The sequence below is a fragment of the Pan paniscus genome, chromosome 9 (genome assembly GCF_029289425.2).
Source record: "Pan paniscus chromosome 9, NHGRI_mPanPan1-v2.0_pri, whole genome shotgun sequence".
Classification (NCBI taxonomy): Eukaryota; Metazoa; Chordata; class Mammalia; order Primates; family Hominidae; genus Pan; species Pan paniscus.
In genome coordinates, this window is record NC_073258.2 from 94229804 (window position 1) to 94251049 (window position 21246).

General features: G+C 35.8%; 2 protein-coding genes across 6 annotated transcripts in view; one reads left to right on the forward strand and one right to left on the reverse strand.

Annotated features, from left to right (window-relative positions):
• Nucleotides 1-21246, reverse strand: part of SMCO4 (single-pass membrane protein with coiled-coil domains 4) — a 300612-nt gene that overhangs the window by 127755 nt on the left and 151611 nt on the right. The window contains exons 3-4 of one of the 2 annotated variants that reach the window (XR_010113376.1): nucleotides 20685-20818; nucleotides 765-910 (exon numbers count right to left, since the gene is read on the reverse strand). The gene's annotated coding sequence lies outside the window, so the exon portion shown is untranslated. Of the gene's footprint in view, nucleotides 1-714; nucleotides 911-20684; nucleotides 20819-21246 lie in introns of those variants that run through there. The other variant, XR_010113377.1, reaches the window with a different exon arrangement.
• Nucleotides 1-21246, forward strand: part of DEUP1 (deuterosome assembly protein 1) — a 102349-nt gene that overhangs the window by 34690 nt on the left and 46413 nt on the right. For all 4 annotated transcript variants that reach the window (XM_055094759.2, XM_034933541.3, XM_003813780.5 and 1 more), the window contains exons 6-8: nucleotides 5174-5287; nucleotides 6142-6384; nucleotides 20175-20320. In XM_055094759.2, the coding sequence (XP_054950734.1) occupies nucleotides 5174-5287; nucleotides 6142-6384; nucleotides 20175-20320 (503 nt within the window). The remainder of the gene's footprint in view (nucleotides 1-5173; nucleotides 5288-6141; nucleotides 6385-20174; nucleotides 20321-21246) is intronic.

Below are 21246 nucleotides of genomic sequence, written 5' to 3' on the forward strand. Positions count from 1 at the left end.
CCCCTGGGGTCAGTTAAAGTGAATATCTAATAAATCTTTTAATGGCCATTTAGCTATTAGGTAGTTAAATCCCAATGAAGCCTCATCACAGTTTTTAAAACAGGGCTTGAAGTTTCATGGTTTTTTTTCTTTAAAGGCATAATGTCACTCCAATTCAATTGCCCCAAAGCATTCAGAATTTCTAAAATTTTGGTCTCTAAAAAAAATTCACTATGTCCTCATAACTATATATATCTACTATGTACCCACAAAAATTAAAAACAAAAAACTTTAAAAATACACTGTGTCGTTGATGCACTTATTCTTATCTTCTTCGTTTTCCAACCTTGGAAAAAACAAACCAGCTATTTTTCTTCCCTGTGTTCTTGAGCATTCCTCCTACAAGTCATGGAACAGCAGAAAGATTACACTATAAATTCCTATCATCTACTTTTACCTGGATTCTCAGTACTGCCCAATTATTATTTTTTAATTGACTTCAAGTTGACCCTTATGTTATCCCACTTAATTTCTTTCATTTTTCTCAAGCCCTAAACCCCAGCATCCCTCCCCTTGCCAGCACTTTTTCATCTTATTCTTTAATTAAAAAGTCCTTCTACTTTAAAATATCTTAAAGAGCAGAAAAAAATTAAATCCGGGATCACAGCCCTAAAATCAGCTTATTATAAGATCTTTGTAGGAAGTCCTAGATTTTAATCTTTAAAAGTCCAGCACATTTTACATGCTTCTGAATAATACATAGTTTTTTAAAAAAACAAACTTACCTTCACTAAGTAAGTTGGCCCTCTAGGAAAATGCACTGTGTTGTACTCCCAGGCTCTTGCAGTGGTACAACCAGACGGGCTTCAGAAATATCCTGACCTCATGGAAGATGCCGATAGATGTGCACTGTAATATACATGTGCTTTCACTGAAAATGAAGAGATTGAGTCACTAATTTTCCATTCGACTGACTTTTCATGGGCTTTTGTGGGAGAACTACATTAATAAAAATTTTTCAGACAAAAAAAGCCTTAAGTTAGTATCAAGTACTTTGTGTATGCACATTTTACATTTAGGAAACTAAATATTTACATTATATATATGTAATGAAATTATAGTGAAAATTTGTAGCAAAATGTTTTGATATGTTTGTACTTACACAAAAGTTTTTAAAGACTCTATGCAGATATACAGTTTAACTTGAAATAATTATAAAAACACTTCATGTACCTATTTTTACTTATAGCCATCTGATAAATTAATGTGTAAGAGATTGGCCCTTCCAGTTTTAGTCTGCAGGTAAACCTGTTTTACCTTTGAGGTGTTTAATAGAAGTATAGTAATAGCAGTGTACCACATGTAGTAGTCGAAGAACATGATCACTGATAACTGAAAACAGGCCTTGCCTGACTCATGTGTTTGCCCTCTGACCTTTAGGCAAGTTGTTTGCCTCACCAAGATTCCATGTTGTCATCAGTAAATGGGGTTTAAAATACATTATATGTAACATTGTTGTTACGGTGAAAAAAATTTAGATGCACACTGAAGCGTTTAGGGATGAAAACACACGAGGTCTAGAAGTCACCTTAAAATATACCAACAAAAAAGGGTGAAGAGATAGGAGAAGTAAAGATGGACTAAGTTGATGGTAGTTAAACTGGGTGAAGGGTACATGGAGGTTTGTTTTACTCTGTGTGTATGAAAATCTTCATAATAAAAAGTTAAAACCGTTTTACAGGTGAAGGTCTCCAACATATAGTAATCACTAAAGACCATCTCCAATATTTATTAGAGGGCTTTTTAAAACATCTAATAATACAGCTATCAAGAGAAACTAATTTTAATGACCCTGATCCACTCTCAACCTTAAAGATCCAGAAAAACTTTTCCAGCCATGAAGAACTTACTGTTGGAGGTCCAGGCAAATCTACAGACCCTCTGAAGCCTATCGTGACAACTCCAGTCTCTATAAAAACCCTTATGAAGCTCTCTAGGTCCCTGCATGGTTCCATACTATTGGATATATTGCGCTGACTCGCTAGTTGTGAAACCAGTACATCTGACAAGAATAAGGAAGCCAGGATTGTCATAAGCACCTGCTGATATGTTTGTGACACACATTTCTAGCTATTCTTGGCCACGCTTCTACCTGTTGTAGTATTTATAAGAAGTTGAGGTTAATGCTTCTGCCTCTAAAACATCCTGGGGAATATTTATTTTCAAGATTATTTGAGGTTAATGAGTAAGAAATGCTAAATATTTCTATTATCTAAAACCTGTGAACAGCTTAAGTCAATCTTGCCCAAAATTTGACTTCTAACTCCAAAGATTCCTTTTTAAATTAAAAGTAAACAGAAATTTTTAAAATCTAGATTGCATTAATTTGAAATGTTAGCTATTTTCTACTAGAACCTCATTTTATAAATTTGCCATTATTGCTAAAGACCCTGTTTTTATGTACCTAATTTTTGTATGTCGAATGTCAAAATCGAAGTCAATAACTTTAAATGGACTATCTCCATTTATCATAGTAAATATAGTCTGTTTATCATGAGCTACTGTTATATGTGGAGGGTCTTTCCATATTTCTTCTTCGACCTTAATACCATCACTTAATATCAGGTCACCCACCTTTCATTAAAGTAAAAACTTCCTAATTTATAGCCTTCCTTCACTGATTGTTTAGGCACTTATGGATTTTAAAAACTAAAATTTCCTTAAATGTTCTTTAAAATTATTTCTGTGTAGAAAATATGAAATGCCATGTTCTTCTCATTTTAACAAAATAAAGCTTTCATTCTCTAAATTAGCATTTGTTTTCCAGCATTGCCAATCCAGTCATTTCAACCATCTTCAAAACAATAGTAACCACTCTGACTATAATGAACTGTTCCAATTTGATATATTGTGGGAAATAGCTAAGATAATCATAAAATCCTCTGCATGGCTTTTATGTGTCAGCATTATTGTACTTAACATACTGACATATTGTAAAATTATTTGTTTGTGTGTATAGTTCCCTACTTTATTATATATTCCTTGATTTTTTCTTTCAAAAATTTTTTTTAATTATGAAATAGTTCCAGATTTTCTTCTTTCCACAGAACCTGGTAGACATTAACTGCTAAATAAATATTACTGAATTGAGGGTTGAAAACATCACTACATTCATGCCATGTTTCTATATGCAATAATATACAGCCATGGACTTAGTAGCTATAAAGTTTGTTTCCAACCATGTTGTTTTCTTTACAACATTTTTTGAGAATGTTTAAATTCTAGGAAATGCCAATACTGTACCATGTTTTTGTTCGTACATTCATGTAATATAAGTGGCACCTGGCACTTTGTCAGGCACTGTGAATGGTGCAAAAGTAATAAAGAGCCCTTACCCTCAAGTTGTTTAAAGCCTGGACAGAAAGATAGGATATAAATGGTCAGCCCTAGGCAAAATGGAGAAGCAGCGATGTCTTCTTTGGCATCCCCAGAGCTATATCCTTTGCTCATGTTATTAAGATATGAACAGATAATCACGCTGTATAACTGCACTACTTGACCAAAAACCTGAAGAACTGATCCTGCTTTATCAACCTACTTCAACCATTTCTTTCCCAGTTATACCAATTGGTACTGCCTAAATGAGGCCTGGCCATGGCCACAAGGGGCAAAGTCACTGTCTTAGTTAGTTCAGGCTGCTATAACTAAATACCATAGACTGGGTGGCTTAAACAACAGACATTTATTTTTCACAGTTCTGGAGGCTGGTAGTCCAAAATCAGAGTGCCCGTGTATTAATCCATTCTCACACTGCTATAATGAACTACCTGAGACTGGGTAATTTATGAAGAAAAGCGGTTTAATTGACTCACAGTTCCACAGGTTGTACAGGAGGCATGGTTGGGGAGGCCTTGGGAAACTTAGAATCATGGCAGAAGGCAAAGGGGAAGCAAGGCATGTCTTCACGTGGCCAACAGGAGAGAAAGAGAGAGAAAAGGGGGAAGTGCTACACACTTTCAAACAACCAGATCTCATGAGAACTCTATCAAGAGACAGCACTAGGGAGATGGTGCTAAACTGCTAGAAACCACCAGGCTGGGCGCAGTGGCTCACGCCTGTAATCCCAGCACTTTGGGAGGCTGAGGCAGGCAGATCACGAGGTCAGGAGTTTGAGACCAGCCTGACCAACATGGTGAAATGCTGTCTCTACTAAAAATACAAAAAATTATCCGGGTGTAGTGGCACGTGACTGTAATCCCAGCTACTCAGGAGGCTGAGACAGGAGGATCACTTGAACCTGGGAGGTGGAGGTTGCAGTGAGCCAAGATCGTGCCACTGCACTCCAGCCTGAGCAACAGAGCGAGACTCCATCTCAAAAAAAAGAAAAAAGAAAAAAAAGAAACCACCCCTGTGCCCACCAGCCACCCCCCAACACACACACACACTCGGGATCACAATTCAATGTGAGATTTGGATGGGGACACAGAGCCAAACCATATCCCCCAGCATAGTCAGATTCTGGTGAGGGCCCTTCTCCTGGTTCACAGATAGCTGTCTGCTCTTTGTATCCTCAGATGGCAGGGAGAAAGAAAGAGAGAGGAAACAAAATCTCTCATAGCTCTTCTTATAAGAGCACTCATCCCATTCATGAGAGCTTCACTCTCATGACTTAATTACCTCCCAAAGGCCCCATTTCATAATGCTGTCACTTTGGGGTTTAGGCTTGACATATGTATTTGTTCTGGGGGACACAAACATTCAGTCCTTAATAGTCACTAAATAAGTCCAAGCCCCACCCTCTAAAAAAACAAAAGGAGAAATTTGGCAACTGAGTGAATGAAAGAAAAAATATTTCGTGTCAAGACATAGAAAGAAAGTAGTGGCAAATGCAAAACAAAAAAAAAAGTTGTTTGAAATTCCCTTATTAGTAATAAGTATTTGTTATAAGACAGACTTTTTACATTTTTAACAATAAGTGACAAATTCTGTATTTTCCTAGCAAAAATTAGAGATGGTAAAAAATCCAACATGAATGATTTGACACCTTTTCTTTTGTTTGTTTTCCCTAATAGGTAAAGAATGGATTTACTTTTTTTTTCTCAGAATGAAGATGTACAAATGAAAGAAGGCTTATTTGCTGTACTTTAAAATGAATAACATTTTTAAATATGTTTGTCTCCCCATTTTTTAAAAGGAATTTAGAGCAAAGTCAAGAGAATGGGACAAGCAAGAGATATTATATCAGACTCATCTGATTTCTTTAGATGCTCAACAAAAATTATTATCTGAGAAGTGTAATCAGTTTCAGGTAAGTTATCTAATACTATTCTCTAAATCAAAAGCAGAAGTTAAATATTGGTATCTTTACCATTCAGCAGTAATCTATTTACAAACAGACATGCCAACTAAGAAAAAATAACGAGAGTAGGTCCAAAGGTGGGTATAGTCACAAGTGCATAGAATATCTGTTAATGGTGAATTTAGTCTACATGTCTCAAAGGATGGAGCTATTTAAAATTCCATTGTTATTGTGTCATTAAATAGCATATGTTTTTGTATGCCTACAGGCAAGGCACTCAAAGAATTTATGATTGCTTGCTTTACTTTGTATTTCCCTGGCTACTTGTAAGACTGAACATCTCCTCATATACTTTTTAGCCTATCTCAGGTCTTTCTGTGAATTGCCTATTCATAAACTTTGCCCATTTTTCTTTTGCATTGTTTGCCCTTTTCTTATTGATGTGTAGAAGTGTTTGTACACTAGGAATTATTAACTCTGTTACATGCACTGACAACTTTTCCCCTACAATCAAATTGTTTGTTTTTATTTATTTTTGGTTATAGACTTTTTTCAACCATTGTATAATTGAATTTTTTACACCTTCTAGATTTTTTTTCTTGCTTAGTATGGCTTTACTACCACTAACCTCCTTCTCTACTCTACATCTTTGCTCTGAGGTTATACAAATATATTTTCTCTTTATGCCATCTGAAATTGAAATTTTAAAACAAATATAAGACTGAATTACAAAGACCCAACTTTCATTATGTAGTAACATATTTAAAGATATTCCTACTAATTCTTTTCTATCATTCTTGAACTTCATGTAAGCTTAAATATGACATTCTTCATTTGAGTTACACAGTTTTTATATTTTTCAGAAACAGGCACAAAGTTACCAAACTCAACTAAATGGTAAAAAACAGTGCTTAGAAGACAGCAGCTCTGAAATTCCTCGTTTGATATGTGACCCAGATCCCAATTGTGAAATCAATGAAAGAGATGAGTTCATTATTGAAAAACTGAAATCAGCTGTAAATGAGATAGCACTAAGCAGAAATAAATTACAAGATGAAAATCAGAAGCTCTTGCAAGAACTGAAAATGTACCAAAGACAGTGCCAGGTGAAGATTAATTTTTTTCAACTAATATTGTCCATGACTTGTATAAATGGTAACTCAACACATATAGAGATTAGAATGATTAGAATGGTAGTTTTCTATTATTAATATATGTGAAGATTCCATTCATATTTCCTCTTAGTAATTCGCACTTGATGCGTAGATTCAATAATCCCATAAGTATGTTACCACACTTAGAGTGCACTTTGGTTCTGCGGTGGCATAATAATAATGTATTACCAGTGCAATATAATAGTGGTCACTTACGGACCTCTATGCCTTTAGCCATGTACTACCCTCTTCCCCCACTATTTTCTCTTACCCTGTGTTTCTTTGACTCAGAAGAATCCTGGGTTAAAGATACAGGAAATCGTGAAGGGTTCAACAATTTAGTAACCTCAGTGAGAGCTATGGAGATGACTCCAGTGATTTATCACTGGTAATCTTATCATAATCATTTATCAAACAGTAACCTAGAATTTATTTTTAGGTAACTTTCACATTGACAAATATGATTGATGGTTTAACAAGCATTAATTTTTTTCTTAACTGAATAATGTTTTTTTCTTTTTTGTCTATTTCTTGCAACCTTTAGGAAGGTTATACAGCATTCATCAAAATTGGTCATTACCAATTTCTTTACAAAATATGTATTTCTTATTCATTAGTACTTGAGACATTCTTTTATCTCCCATTTTAGGTTTTTTCTCCCACCTCCAAATATTCAGCCTGTTTCTATCACTTCCTCCATGACAGTTGGCCGATATCTTTTCCCCACTCTATTCCCTCGTCTACCTAGCATACATGATTGAGGTAAGGTCACTGCCTGAGAACTTCCATTTCATTTCCTTGAGATATACCACCCCAAGATCTTTCGCCACTTAAACTCCCAGGGTCATTTCTTAGTCCTCAGCCAACTCCTCATTCCCCCACCGTGCCACATCATATTTGGGATTATATAGGGAGTTAGTCCTTTAACTTCTTTCTCTGCCAGCATCTACTGTTCTATGTTCCTCTTTCCCCATGCTTGGTAAGGGACAGAATACAAGGCTCCCAGTCTCTCCCATTCAGAGGCAATTGTAAGACATACATATTCCCCACTTCAAACTCCAGCTTTAAGGAGGGAGGTCTTATTCTAATACAAGTTAGAATACAGATGTAAACCAATAAAGAAAGCTAAACTACAAACACTAAATGCAGAGGAAGCCAGAAATAGTCTGGAAATAGCAAAGGTATTGATGGTGTTTTCTCTGGCTTCATTCTAATATAAATGAGGTTAGCACTCATTCATCTGCTCTAGAGGGTGCCTAGGGGCTTCTAAGTGCTTAGCATCAGCCCACCTCCGACTGTCTGAGCTGTGTTTGCATGACTGTGGGTCATGCAGTGATGGGGTCTTTCCTTCTCAGAGGCTGCTGCCTTTTGCTTCGCTAAGTATATGACAACTGGTCATGCTTTCTATTTAAAGGCAACCTATACTTACATTTTGCAGCTGTCTTTGTACTGCTGGAATCTGCATCAGAATCACATTCAGTAAATAAGAAAATTGTTGTTCTTGGTACTTCCCAAGTATTCTCCTCTAGGCTTTGGGTCATCCAGCGCCAACCAAAGCATTCTCTGCTTTGTCCCTTCTTCTTTTGGCAGGGGAACAGGTGGTGGTGGTTGGTTACATAAATAAGTTCTTTACTGGTGATTTCTGAGATTTTGATGCACCCATCACCTGAACAGTTTACACTGTACCCAATTTGTAGTATTTTATCCTTCACCACCCCCCACCCTTTCCCCTGAGTCCCCCAACATCATTCTTATGCCTTTGAAGCCTAATAGCTTAGCTCCTACTTATGAGTGAGAACGTAAGTAGGAGCAATAACAAAATGATGTTTTGTTTTCCATTCCTGAGTTACTTCACTTAGAATAATGGTCTTTAATTCCATCCAGGTTGCTGCGAATGCCATTATTTTGTTTCTTTCTATGGCTGTGTAGTATTCATATATATATACGTGTATATATATATACACGCATATATATATACACGTATATATATATATACGTATATATATGCCACATTTTCTTTATCCACTCATTGATTGATAGGCATTTGGGCTGGTTCTATATTTTTGCAATTGCAAATTGTGCTGCTATAAACATGCATGTGCAAGTATCTTTTTCATATAATGACTTCTTTTCCTCTGGGTAAATACCTAGTAGTTAGATTGCTGGATCAAATGGTAGATCTATCTTGAGTTCTTTAAGGAATCTCCACATTGTTTTCCATAGTGGTTATACTAGTTTACATTCCCACCAGCAGGGTAAAAGTGTTACCTTTTCACCACAACCATACCAACATCTATTATTTTTTTGATTATGGCCAGTCTTGCAGGAGTAAGGTGGTATTGCATTGTGGTTTTGATTTGCATTTCCCTGATCATTAGTGACGTTGAGCATTTTTTCATGTGTTTCTTGGCCATTTGTATATCTTCTTTTTGAGAATTGTCATTCATGTCCTTAGCCCACTTTTTGATGGGATTGTTTGTTTTTTTCTTCCTGATTTGTTTGATCTCCTTATCAATCCTGGATATTAGTCCTTTGTCAGATGCATAGTTTGTGAAGATTTTCTCCCACTCTGTGGGTTATGTGTTTACTGATTATTTATTTTGCTGTGTAGAAGCTCTTTAGTTTAATTAGGTCCCATCTATGTATCCTTGTTTTTGTTGCATTTGCTTTTGGGTTCTTGGTCATGAAGTCTTTGCCTATGCCAATGTCTAGAAGGGTTTTTCCAACGTTATCTTCTAGAATCTTTATGGTTTCAGGTCTTAGATTTAAGTCTTTGATCCATCTTTAGTTGATTTTTGTATAAGGTGAGAGATAAGGATCCAGCTTCATTCTTCTCCAATTATTCTTGCCAATTATTCCAACACCATTTGTTGAACAGGGTGTTCTTTCCAGACTTTATGTTTTTGTTTGCTTTGTCAAAGATCAGTTGGCTGTAAGTATTTGGGTTTATTTCTGGGTTCTCTATTGTGTTCCATTGGTTTCTGTGCCTATTTTTATACCAGTACCATGCTGTTTTGGTGACTATAGCATTATAGTATAGGGTATTTGGTAATTTGATGCCTCCAGATTTGTTCTTTTTGCTTAGTCATGCTTTAGCTATGCAGGCTCTTTTTTTGGTTCCATATGAATTCTAAGATTTTTTTTCCAATTCAGTGAAGAATTATGGTGGTATTTTGATGGGAATTTCATTGAATTTGAAGATTGATTTTGGGAGTATGGTCATTTTCACAATATTGATTCTACCCATCCATGAGCATGGGATGTGTTTCCATTTGTTTGTGTCATCTGTGATTTTTTTCAGCTGCGTTTTGTAGTTTTCCTTGTAGAGGTCTTTCACATCCTTGGGTAGGTATATTCCTAAGTATTTCTTTTTCTTTTCTTTTTTTTTTTTTTGCACTATTGTAAAAGAGGTTGAGTCTTTATTTGATTTTCAGCTTGGTCACTGTTGGTGTATAGCAGTGCTACTGATTTGTGTACATTGATTTTGTATCCTGAAACTTTACTGAATTCATTTATCAGTTCTAGGAGCTTTTTGGATGAATCTTTAGAGTTTTCTAGGTATATGATCATGTCATCAGTCAATAGAGATAGTTTGACTTCTTTTTTACTGATTTGGATGCCCTTTATTTCTTTCTCTTGTCTGATTGCTCTGGCTAGGACTTTCAGTACTATGTTGAATAGAAGTGCTGAGAGTGGGCATCCTTGTCTTCTTCCAGTTCTCAGGGAGAATGCTTTCCCCATTCAATATAATGTTGGCTGTGGGTTTGTCGTAGATGGCTTTTATTACCTTAAGGTATGTCCTTTCCATGCCAATTTTGCTGAGGGTTTTAATCATAAAAGGATGCTGGATTTTGTCACATAATTTTTCTGTGTCTATTGAGATGATCGTGTGATTTTTGTTTTTAATTCTGTTTATGAGGTGCATTGCATTTATTGACTTGCATATGTTAAACCATCCCTGCATCCCTCATTTGAAACCCACTTGATCATGGTGGATTATCTTTGTGATATGCTGTTGGATTCAGTTAGCTAGTATTTTGTCCAGGGTTTTTGCATCTATGTTCATCAGGGATATTGGTCTGTAGTTTTCTTTTTCTCTTATATCCTTTCCTGGTTTTGATATTAGGGTGATACTGGCTTCATAGAATGATTGAAGGTAGGATTCCCTCTTTATCTTTTAGAATAGTGTCAGTAAAATTGGTACCAATTCTTCTTTGAATGTTTGATAGAATTTAGCTGTGAATCTGTCTGGTCCTGGACTTTTTTGTTGGCAATTTTCATATTACTGTTTTGTTTTTTTTTTTTTTAAACAGTGTCTCACTCTGTTCCCCAGGCTGGAGTGCAGTGGTGCAGTTTCGGCTCACTGCAACCTCTGCCTCCCTGGTTCAAGCAATTCTTCTACCTCAGCCTCCTGAGAGCTGGGATTACAGGTGCCTACCACCACACCCAGGTAATTTTTGTATTTTTTAGTGTATTTTTGTGTTGTTGGCCAGGCTGGTCTCGAACTCCTGAGCTCAAATGATCTGCCCGCCTTGGCCTGCCAAAGTGCTGGCATTACAGGCATGAGCCACCGCACCCGGCCTATATTACCATTTCAATCTCCCTGCTTGCTCTCGTTCTTTTCAGAGTTTCTGTTTCTTCTAGGAGTTTAATCTAGGAGGGTTTACTCTAGGAGGGTTTACTCTAGGAGGGTTGTATATTTCCGGGAATTTGTCATCTTTTCTAGGTTTTCTACTTTGTGCTTGTAAAAGTGTTCATAGTAGCCTTGAATGATCTTTTGTATTTCAGTAGTATCGGTTTGAATATCTCCTGTTTCATTTCTAATTGAGCTTATTTGGATCTTCTCTCTTCTTTTCTTGGTTAATCTTGCTAATGGTCTATTGATTTCATTCACCTTTTCAAAGAGCCATCTTTTTGTTTCATTATCTGTTGAATTTTTTTTGTTTCAATTTCATTTAGTTCTGCTCTGATCTTTGTTATTTATTTTCTTTTATTGGGTTTGAGTTTGGTTTGTTCTTGTTTCTCTGGTGTCTTGAAGTGTGATCTTAGGTTTGCTATTTGAGTTCTTTCAGACTTTTTGATGTAGACATTCAATGCTATGAACTTTCCTCTTAGTACTGCTTTTGCTGTATCCCAGAGGTTTTGATAGGCTGTGTTACTATTATCGTTCAGTTCAAAGAATTGTTTAATTTCCATCTTGATTCCATTGTTGACCCAATGATCATTTGGGAGCAGGTTATTTAATTTCCATGTATTTGCATGGTTTTGAGAGTTCCTTTTGGAGTTGATTTCCAATTTTATCCCACTGTGGTCTGAGAGAGTACTTGCTATAATTTCAGTTTTCTTAAATATGTTGAGACTTGTTTTGTAGCCTATCTTATGTTCTTTCTTGTAGAATGTTCCATGTGCTGATGAATAGAATATATATTTGCAGTTGTTGCATAGACTGTAAATATCTGTTAGCTCCATTTGTTCTAGGGTATCATTTAAGTCCATTGTTTCTTGGTTGACTTTCTGTCTTGATGACCTGTCTAGTGCTGTCACTGGAGTATTGAAGTCCCCCACTATTACTGTGTTGCTGTCTATCTCATTTCTTAGGTCTAGTGGTAATTGTTTTATAAATTTGGGAGCTCCAGTGTTAGGTGCATATATGTTTAGGATTGTGATATTTTCCTGTTGGACTAGTCCTTTTATCATTATATAATGTCCCTTTTTGCCTTTTTTTAACTGTTGTTGCTTTAAAATCTGTTTTATCTGATGTAAGAGTAGCTGCTCCTGCTTGCTTTTGGTGTCCATTTGCATGGAATATCTTTGTCTGCCCCTTTACCTTAAGTTTGTGTGAGTCCTTATGTGTCAGGTGAGTCTCTTGAAGACAGCAGGTACTTGGTTGGTGAATTCTTATCCATTCTGCCACTCTGTATCTTTTAAGTGGAGCATTTAGGCCATTTACATTCAACGTTAGTATTTGGAAGTGAGGTACTATTATATTCATCATGCTAGTTGTTGCCTGAATACTTATTTTTTTCATTGCATTATGGTTTTATAGGTCCTGTGAGATGTATGCTTCAAGGAGGTTCTATATTGGTGTATGTTGAGGATTTCTTTCAAGATTTAGAGTGCCTTTTAATGTTGGCTTGGTAGTGGTGAATTCTCTCAGCATTTGTTTGTCTGGAAAAGACTGTATCTTTCCTTCATTTATGAAGCTTAGTTTCACTGGACACAAAATTCTTAGCTGATAATTGTTTCGTTTAAGGAGGCTAAAGATAGGATCCCAATCCCTTTTAGCTTGTAGGATTTCTGCTGAGAAATCTGCTGTTAATCTGATAGGTTTTTTTTTAATAGGTTACCTGATGCTTTTGCCTCACAGCTCTTAAGATTCTTTCCTTTATCTTGACTTTAGATCACCTGACGACTATGTGCCTAGGCAATGATCTTTTTGTGATGAATTTCCCAGGTGTTCTTTGAGCTTCTTGTATTTAGATGTCTAGATCTCTAGCAAGGCCAGGGAAGTTTTCCTCAATTATTCCCTCAAATATGTTTTCCAAACATTTAGATTTCTCTTCTTCCTCAGGAACACCAATTATTCTTAGGTTTGGTTGCTTAACATGATCCCAAACTTCTTGGAGGCTTTGTTCATTTTTTTAAATTCTTTTTTGTCTTTGTCAGATTGGGTTAATTTGAAAGCCTTGTTTTCAAGCTCTGAAGTTCTTTCTTCTGCTTGTCCAATTCTATTACTGAGACTTTCCAGTGTATTTTTGAATTTCTCTAAGTGTGTCCTTCATTTCCAGAAGTTGTGATTTTTTTAATTTATGCTATCTATTTCTCTTTTTTGATTTCTTAAAGTTGGTATTCACCTTTCTCTGGTGCCTCCTTTAGTAGGTTAATAATTGACCTTCTGAATTATTTTTCTGGCAATTCAGAGATTTCTCCTTGTTTTTGATCCATTGCTGGTGAGCTAGTGTGATCTTTCAGGGTTGCTGAAGAACCTTGTTTTGTCATATTACCAGAATTGTTTTTCTGGTTCCTTCTTATTTGGGTAGACTATGTCAGATGGAAGATCTGGGGCTCAAGGGCTGTTGTTCAGACTCTTTTGTCCCATGGGGTGCTCCCTTGATGTGGTGCTCTCCCACTTTCCCTAGGGATGGATTCTCTTGGCCCTCCTGGCATGTTCCTACAGTAGTTCTTGGAGCAAAAGTTCATGATGTGTCTCTCCAGACACTGCTATGTCTGTCCAAGTGGGAGCTGCAAGTTAGTCCTGCCTCCCATCTGCCATTTTTCCCTGCTTTGTCTCTTCTTTAAGTCTTTTTGGATTTGATCCATACAAATCAATGTTCTGCTCAGGCTCATTTTGCTCTGTTCTATTTAGTTTGCCTGAAACATATTTCACTAGTAGGCCCAGTTATCAAGTCTGGTTCTACCCTTCAGTGAAGTTCACCTTCTTCACTAACATCAGTTCCTTTTAATATCCCCAAAAATAATTCTATTGGGGCCATTTACAGGATCCAAGAGCAGCCCTTTTTCAGGCTGAGAGTCAGCTTTTGTTTTTGGCTCACTTGTGGGATAGAAGTGGCTACTTTTACACCTGTATTCTTTGGGGAAAAAAAGATCCTCTGTACCTCTTTCTTGGCAGTATGACTGACTTTCTCTATAATGCTTTCCTTGATGAACTCCACCTTTCTCCTCCTCAGAACTTTATTGTTTATATTTTTCCAGGAAGTAGAATGGAGAATCTTGTTAAAAGAAAAAATGCTGCAAACAGGGAAAGACTGTACATTGAGGAACATTATTATAACATTCCTAGCTAGGATCACCATCTCTATTCTCCCTCCAAATAAATGCCTTAAGCCTATGCTTCTCACACTTATCACAATGACACACTCCTGGTGGCAAGGAGACGGAGAGTGCATGCAACTTGGGAGTCAATGTGTAGCAGGAAGTAAGAAGAATCAAACCAGCTGCTGGCCAAGGTTGCCCTGTCATTTACTGATATTATTTAATTAACTTACTCTTCTGACCCAAGTTCAACAGGATGTAACTTACCACACTTCTTCCTACTCCGCAAAGATTTCTACAGACTTCTAGGGGCTTACATGCACACCTGAGAAGGCTCTGTGGGTTGCCTGGGCTAAGGAAAGTCCATGTTACCTATTTTGATTTTTTCTTATGGTATTTATATATTAATGTACTTAATAATTTATTAATGTTCCTGAATATAACTAACAAAATTAAAATCCAGCTACTCATAGAAGTCAATATAATTGTGAAGTCTTTTTACTTATACTAAAGGTTGCAAAACAGCAGTACTCATTGCCTAATTTTTATGACTTTCATTTAAATTAGTGGCTCTATACTGCGGTGATTTTTCCTTCCATATGATATTTGGCAATGCCTGGATACATGTTTGGTCACCACAACAAGGAAAGGAGTGTGACCAGCATCTAGTGGGTAGAGGCCAGAGATGCTGTTAAACACCCTACAGTGCACAAGACAACCCTACAACAGAGAATTGCCCAGTCCCAAATGTCAATAGTGCTAAAATTGATCAACTCTTTTGTAATTTTGAAGTGAGTCATTTTTCTCATATTCTTCACTAGTAATTCTCTAACTTCATTTTGTGATGTTTTCCGTAGCTAATAACAACTACCTGTGTGGCTTGCATTTGTGACTCACATTATATTTTTAGTGGATAGAACTTGATTGAGAAATTTCATCCTGCTCTGTTTTTTTGGGTTTTGTTTTGTTTTGTTTTGTTTTGTTTTGTTTTTGAGACGGAGTCTGGCTCTGTCGCCCAGGCTGGAGTGCAGTGGTGCAATCTCGGCTCACTGCAAGCTCCACCTCCCAGGTTCATGCCATTCTTCTGCCTCAGCCTCCCTAGTAGCTGGGACTACAGGTGCCTGCCACCATGTTCGGCTATTTTTTTTTTTGTATTTTTAGTAGAGACGGGGTTTCACCAAGTTAGGCAGGATGATCTCAATCTCCTGACCTTGTGATCCACCCACCTTGGCCTCCCAAAGTGCTGGGATTACAGGCGTGAGCCACCGCGCCCGGCCAGCTAATAACAACTTTTAATATGACTGATATTTATACTGATTTCTATGAGGAAGTTTACCAATATTATTTTTTTACAAGTATTTGTTCATTTAAAAAAAAATTAGTTATCCTTGGATCTAGGACCATTATTAAATTTGAACTAAGAATCTGCATTTTATATTTTACAAAAGAATCACATGTATTAAAAATCAAATCAAATTATTCTGGACCATGTTTTATGAAAAACAAAATCTGTTGTAGAACTAATGAAAAGATTTTGAAAAGTAATTTGGTTCAAAAACTTTAAGATGTCTAAAAGATTTCTACTCTCAGGAAAACACTAAGTATTTTTCATCCATTTAGGTAAAAATCCTGAATATATTGCATTAATTTAGCTTTTCCTCTGTTTCACTTCCAAATTTTACTCACGTTTCATTCTTTAGGATAAATCTAAATGAAAATATATCAATTATTTATATTTGATAGTTGATTTGAAGGTTTAGAATCACTGCTCCTCTCAAACCATTAGGCAAACCTCTAACTAAACAGATGGGCTTTAAACATGTTTTACAAAATTTATATTTTACCAAATGGGAATAATTAGAGGTAACTGATACTATAACCAATATATGTATTTGGAAAGAAGTTTCTCTTCCCTTTTCACAAAACTGTCATGACAGTGTTCCACATCATACACATAAATGCAAAAAGACAACAATTTACATCTGAATTACTGTCATTTCTTATATGTAAAATTCTCTTTGTTTATGGCACACTTTAATACCAGATGCATCTCAATTTTCACATGAATCACATCTCATTTGTCTTTCCACAACCTTGAAATGTGTCAGTATGCTTATTAATTTCACTGCATATATTTATTCATTATGCTACACTCTACATGTTTTTTAAATGTGCAATATTTTTCCTGGGAAGTTAATGACAAAAATAGATTGCTCTGCATTTTTCTAATATCTATGACAGAAAAGCTAACCTTTTTTTGTTTGCTTGTTAATGTGTCATTAAGGTGCTAGAGCAACATTGTCCAGTAGTAATATAATGTAAGCCACAAATATAATTTAAATTTTCCTACTAGCCGAATTAAAAGAAGTCAAGAAAAATGAGTGAAACTAACATATCATAACAATATATTTTATTCAACCCACTATATATCCAAAATATTATCATTCTAAAATGTAATCAACATATAAAAAGTTATTGAGGTTTTTACTTTTTTTCATACTAAGTCTTCAAAATCTGGTGTGTATTTTATGCTTCCAACATATCTCATATTACATGCTAAGTATTCATCTGAAGTACCTGATCTGTGTTTAGATCCCATACAATTTTACAGTTAAAAAAGTTGATTTACATACTTAAGTTGCTCCAAACAAACTTGAAAATGTTCCAGTAACTGAGTCAAGTACCAAAGAATCATTTTCCTCAATATTTGCACCCACATTCACAAATAATTGATTTGACTTTCATGCAGAAGCATACTAATTTTAAAACTACATCTCAAATCAATTCACTAATTCTTGTGTTAATTTAGTATTAATCTTGAATTCAAGGTCAAAAAACAATTTTAGATTTATCAATATCAAGAAAGCCTTCAAATTTTTCTTGTACTTTTGCAGCCAATTTACATGCTGTCATTTATAAGTAAAATACTTTGCATATTCATTCACATGTCAAATCATTATTACTCATTTGTATTATGAAAAGTTTGAATTTTAACATATATGCTTGTACCTGTGTAGTTAGGTCATGAATAAGCTTTTTTCCTGTCAATGGTGTCTCCAAATTTCACTCTTACAGATATTATTTTCTAATAACAGTAAACAAATATATTCTATTATTACCATATTTTACAGAGTTTCAGCTAACCCTAGCCTGTGGCAACACTATATTTTATAGGCCTAAGGTTAGAGCTTTTTGTGGACTCCCCTTCCCCAAGTGAAAGCAGATGCACTTTTCTACATGCAACTTCATATTTGATTGCTCCCTGGTGGCAAATTTGCAAACCAGGGAGCCCACATAGTGCCTTCTTCAACTGGGCAAAGTTATGGGAGACATTCACATTAAGTCAATTTGTATTTCTGATTGGTAATCTATTGTTTTGCATTTCTTTTATTATTGAAATGTTTAATCTTGCCTGAAAAATCTCCACTGTTCAAAACGGAGGCTTTATCCAAACAAGTCTTTATCCAAACAAGTCTATTAAGTCACCAATTTGAATCTTTTTATATTTATTTCCAAGGTGGCTGGGAAGTTCTGGGGCTAAAGTAATGCTACTATGCCCCTCACTGAACACAGGCCTCCTGGAAAACAGCATATATTTAAGGCTTGGTAAAAATAAATTATCTGGGAACTCATTATATCCTATATATTCTATACAATTATTCTTCTAGGCTTTGTGAACTTCTGTATAAGAATTAATAAATAAGAAAGCATATGTCCACATAAGAGCTTATACATTAATTTTCATAACAGCATTATTCATAATAATCAAAAAGTAGAAACAACCCAAATGTCCATCAACTGATGAATAGATAGACAAAATGTGGTATATCCACATAGTGGAACATTATTCAGCCATAAACAGGAATCAACCACTGATACATGCTACAACGTGGATGAACCTTGAAAGCATTATGCTACATTAAAGAGGGCAGTCACAAAAGGCCACATAGTGTATGACACCATTTGTATGAAACATCTAGAATAGGCAATTCCATAGAGATAGAACATAGATTAGTGGTTGCTAGGAGCTGGAGGAAGGGGAAAATGGGGAGTGACTGTTAATGAGTATCAGGTTTCCTTTGGGGATGATGAAAATGCTCTGGAATAAAGTAGTGGTGATGTTCAACTTTGTGACTAAATTGAAAACTGCTGGATTGTACACTTTAAATGGGCGAATTTATGGTATGTGGATTATATTTCAATGAATATTATTAATAATTCAATAATATTGATTATATTTCAATGAATATTAAGTATATCTATATATTAAGAATTATTGAACAAACAATTTTTTAAAATATAGTGTTTTCTATAGCCTTTACTAGCAGAGAAGACCCTTGCCCTTAGAACCTCCCATCCTGTCTTTACCAATACACTAGAGGTCTATTTAACTTTGAGTGGAAGGGATTATTTTTTCATCCTGAATGTTCTAATTGGACTAGGAGTCAAAAGATCTGGATTTTCCTCTTCCAAAATCTGGTAGTTATGAGTTGTGTAACTTTGGATCAAGTCTGGCATTCAATTTCCTCATCTGTAAAAATGGCAATGGATTTGATGACATAAGTCAGGCATTTTTTAAAGACATTAATTTCCTTGTATAATTGTGTGGAAGGGACCTGATGATATTAAAAGACTCTTCCATTGCTGTCTCCTAGAGAACAGCCAAGTACTGCTGCAGAAAATCACCCAACAGGCCATGGTCCCCAACCTCAAATGAGCACTCAACACTGCCCAGCAATCCGGCTTTTTTTCTCCAAGTAGCTAATTCTTTCATTCCCATTGTAAGCCATTTAAACTCTTCACCACTCTCAAAAATCACTCCTATACCCTGCACTTCTCCTTCTACTGTTAGAACATGATGTTACTTTTTACTTCACAGAGAAAATAGAAGCCAAGAGATAGCCAGTCTCTTAATATCCCTTAGCTAAATGCATAAACTTGTCTGCATTCCATCTTCCTTCCTTCCTGTTACAGAGAGGAGGGCCTTACTTTTGCTTTAGGCAATTCTCCCAATGTGCTTTGAGGGTCATCCTATCCACCTTCTTAGGAACCTGACACCACTCCTTTTACCTCTACTCTCTTCTAATGGGTCCTTGCCAACAACTGCTAACCTAGTTCCAGCTTCTCTTATTAACAAAATAAAACATTGAAACCCAGAGGATTGCTGGTATTTCCAGTTACTGACTAAAGAATAGCTGCCATTGGGCAAGGGTTGAATCACAGTTTATAATTCATTTTGTTGGCCAGCTTTGCCATTAGGTTATTCTTGATTATTATCTTTTTACAATTTGAAAGTATTTGTATTAATTAAAATTTCATGCATTGTACTTTCTTCATACTTTTATGTTTCATTCTTTCATATTCACACTCAGTGTCATATTTGTGTGATGATTTGATTATTCTTTGTCTTTGCCACTAGATTGTAAGTTCACTGAGAACAGGTTCTGTGTCTGTATCCCCAGAGCACCTAATAAAAACTCAGTAAATATTTGTTAGAAAAAATGAATGAAGGAGGCCAGGCGCAGTGGCTCACGCCTGTAATCCCAGCACTTTGGGAGGCCAAGGTGGGAGAATCACAAGGTTAGGAGTTTGAGACCAGCCTGATCAACATGGTGAAACCCCATCTCTACTAAAAATATAAAAATTAGCTGGGCGTGGTGGCACGAGCCTTTAAACCCAGCTACTTAGGAGGTTAAGGCAGGAGAATTGGTTGAACCCAGGAGGCAGTCTCAATGAGCCAAGATCGTGCCACTGCACTCCAGCCTGGGCAACAGAGTGAGACTCCATCTCAGAAAAAAAGAAAAGAAAACATAAATGAAGGAATGGAATTCTATGAGACAGAACAAGCAAAGGACTAAATATCAGTTTGTTTAAAATTAGGCTGGTTTATAGATGTTAAATATTTTTAAATGCATTGTACATTATGATAACCAACAATGAGCATGAAATTTTTTGATGTTTTTATTCAGGCCATGGAAGCAGGTCTCTCAGAGGTAAAAAGTGAGTTACAGTCACGTGATGATCTCTTGAGAATTATAGAAATGGAACGATTGCAATTACACAGAGAATTATTAAAAATAGGAGAGTGCCAAAATGCTCAAGGAAATAAAACAAGGTATAATCTTTATATTTGACAATCTGAGAGAACTGTTCAAAACATGATGTTTGAATGTTTTTAAGAGTTTTATATTTGAAATGAGAATATAAAGTCTATTTTGTATTAACATGTTAATTAGTGGGTAATATTAAATATTAAAAATAAAATTTATGGTTATTTCATCTTCAAAATTAACATCTTCACTTACCTAGAAAATTATATCATGTCCTGATTTATGGATATTTCTGTCACACTGAGTCAGACCTGGTGGCTCCTAGCACTTTGGAAGGCCGAGGTGGGAGGACAATTTGAGCCCAGGATTTCAAGACAAGCCTTAGGCAACATAGTGAGACCCTGACTCTTCAAAAAAATTTTTTATTACCTGGGCATGGGGGCACACACCTGTAGTCCCATCTACTTGGGAGGCTGAGCTGGGAGGGTCGCTTGAGCCTGGAAGGTCAAGGTTGCAGTGAGCTGTGATCGTGCCACTGTACACCAGCCTGGGCAACAGAGATCCTGTTTCAAAAAAAAAAAAGATATTATACAAAAATAGTATAGAACTGGTATTCAATTATGTATACTCAGAGAAATAAGATTTATTCTATATTTTTTAATGCCTTTGTTTTGATTGCCTATACCTGATGTCAACATTTTCACTTGTACATATTTTATTTATTTTGGCCACCAAACTCGCCATCTTGTCTGTTCCATTGAGGGTTCTTCTTAAAACAGATTTTTTTTTCTCTTTTAAAATCAGACAGATATTGTATATTCCGTAAACACAAAGGAAATCAGACAGATATTGTATATTCCATAAACACAAACAAAATGGGACTGCTGAGGATTGTTAAATGTTTGTGTGTGTGAATAGACAGTTTGACTGCTTTAATAGTTCATTGATGCTCTTATTCTCATAGAACTTGAATCTTTCTCAAAATCAGAAA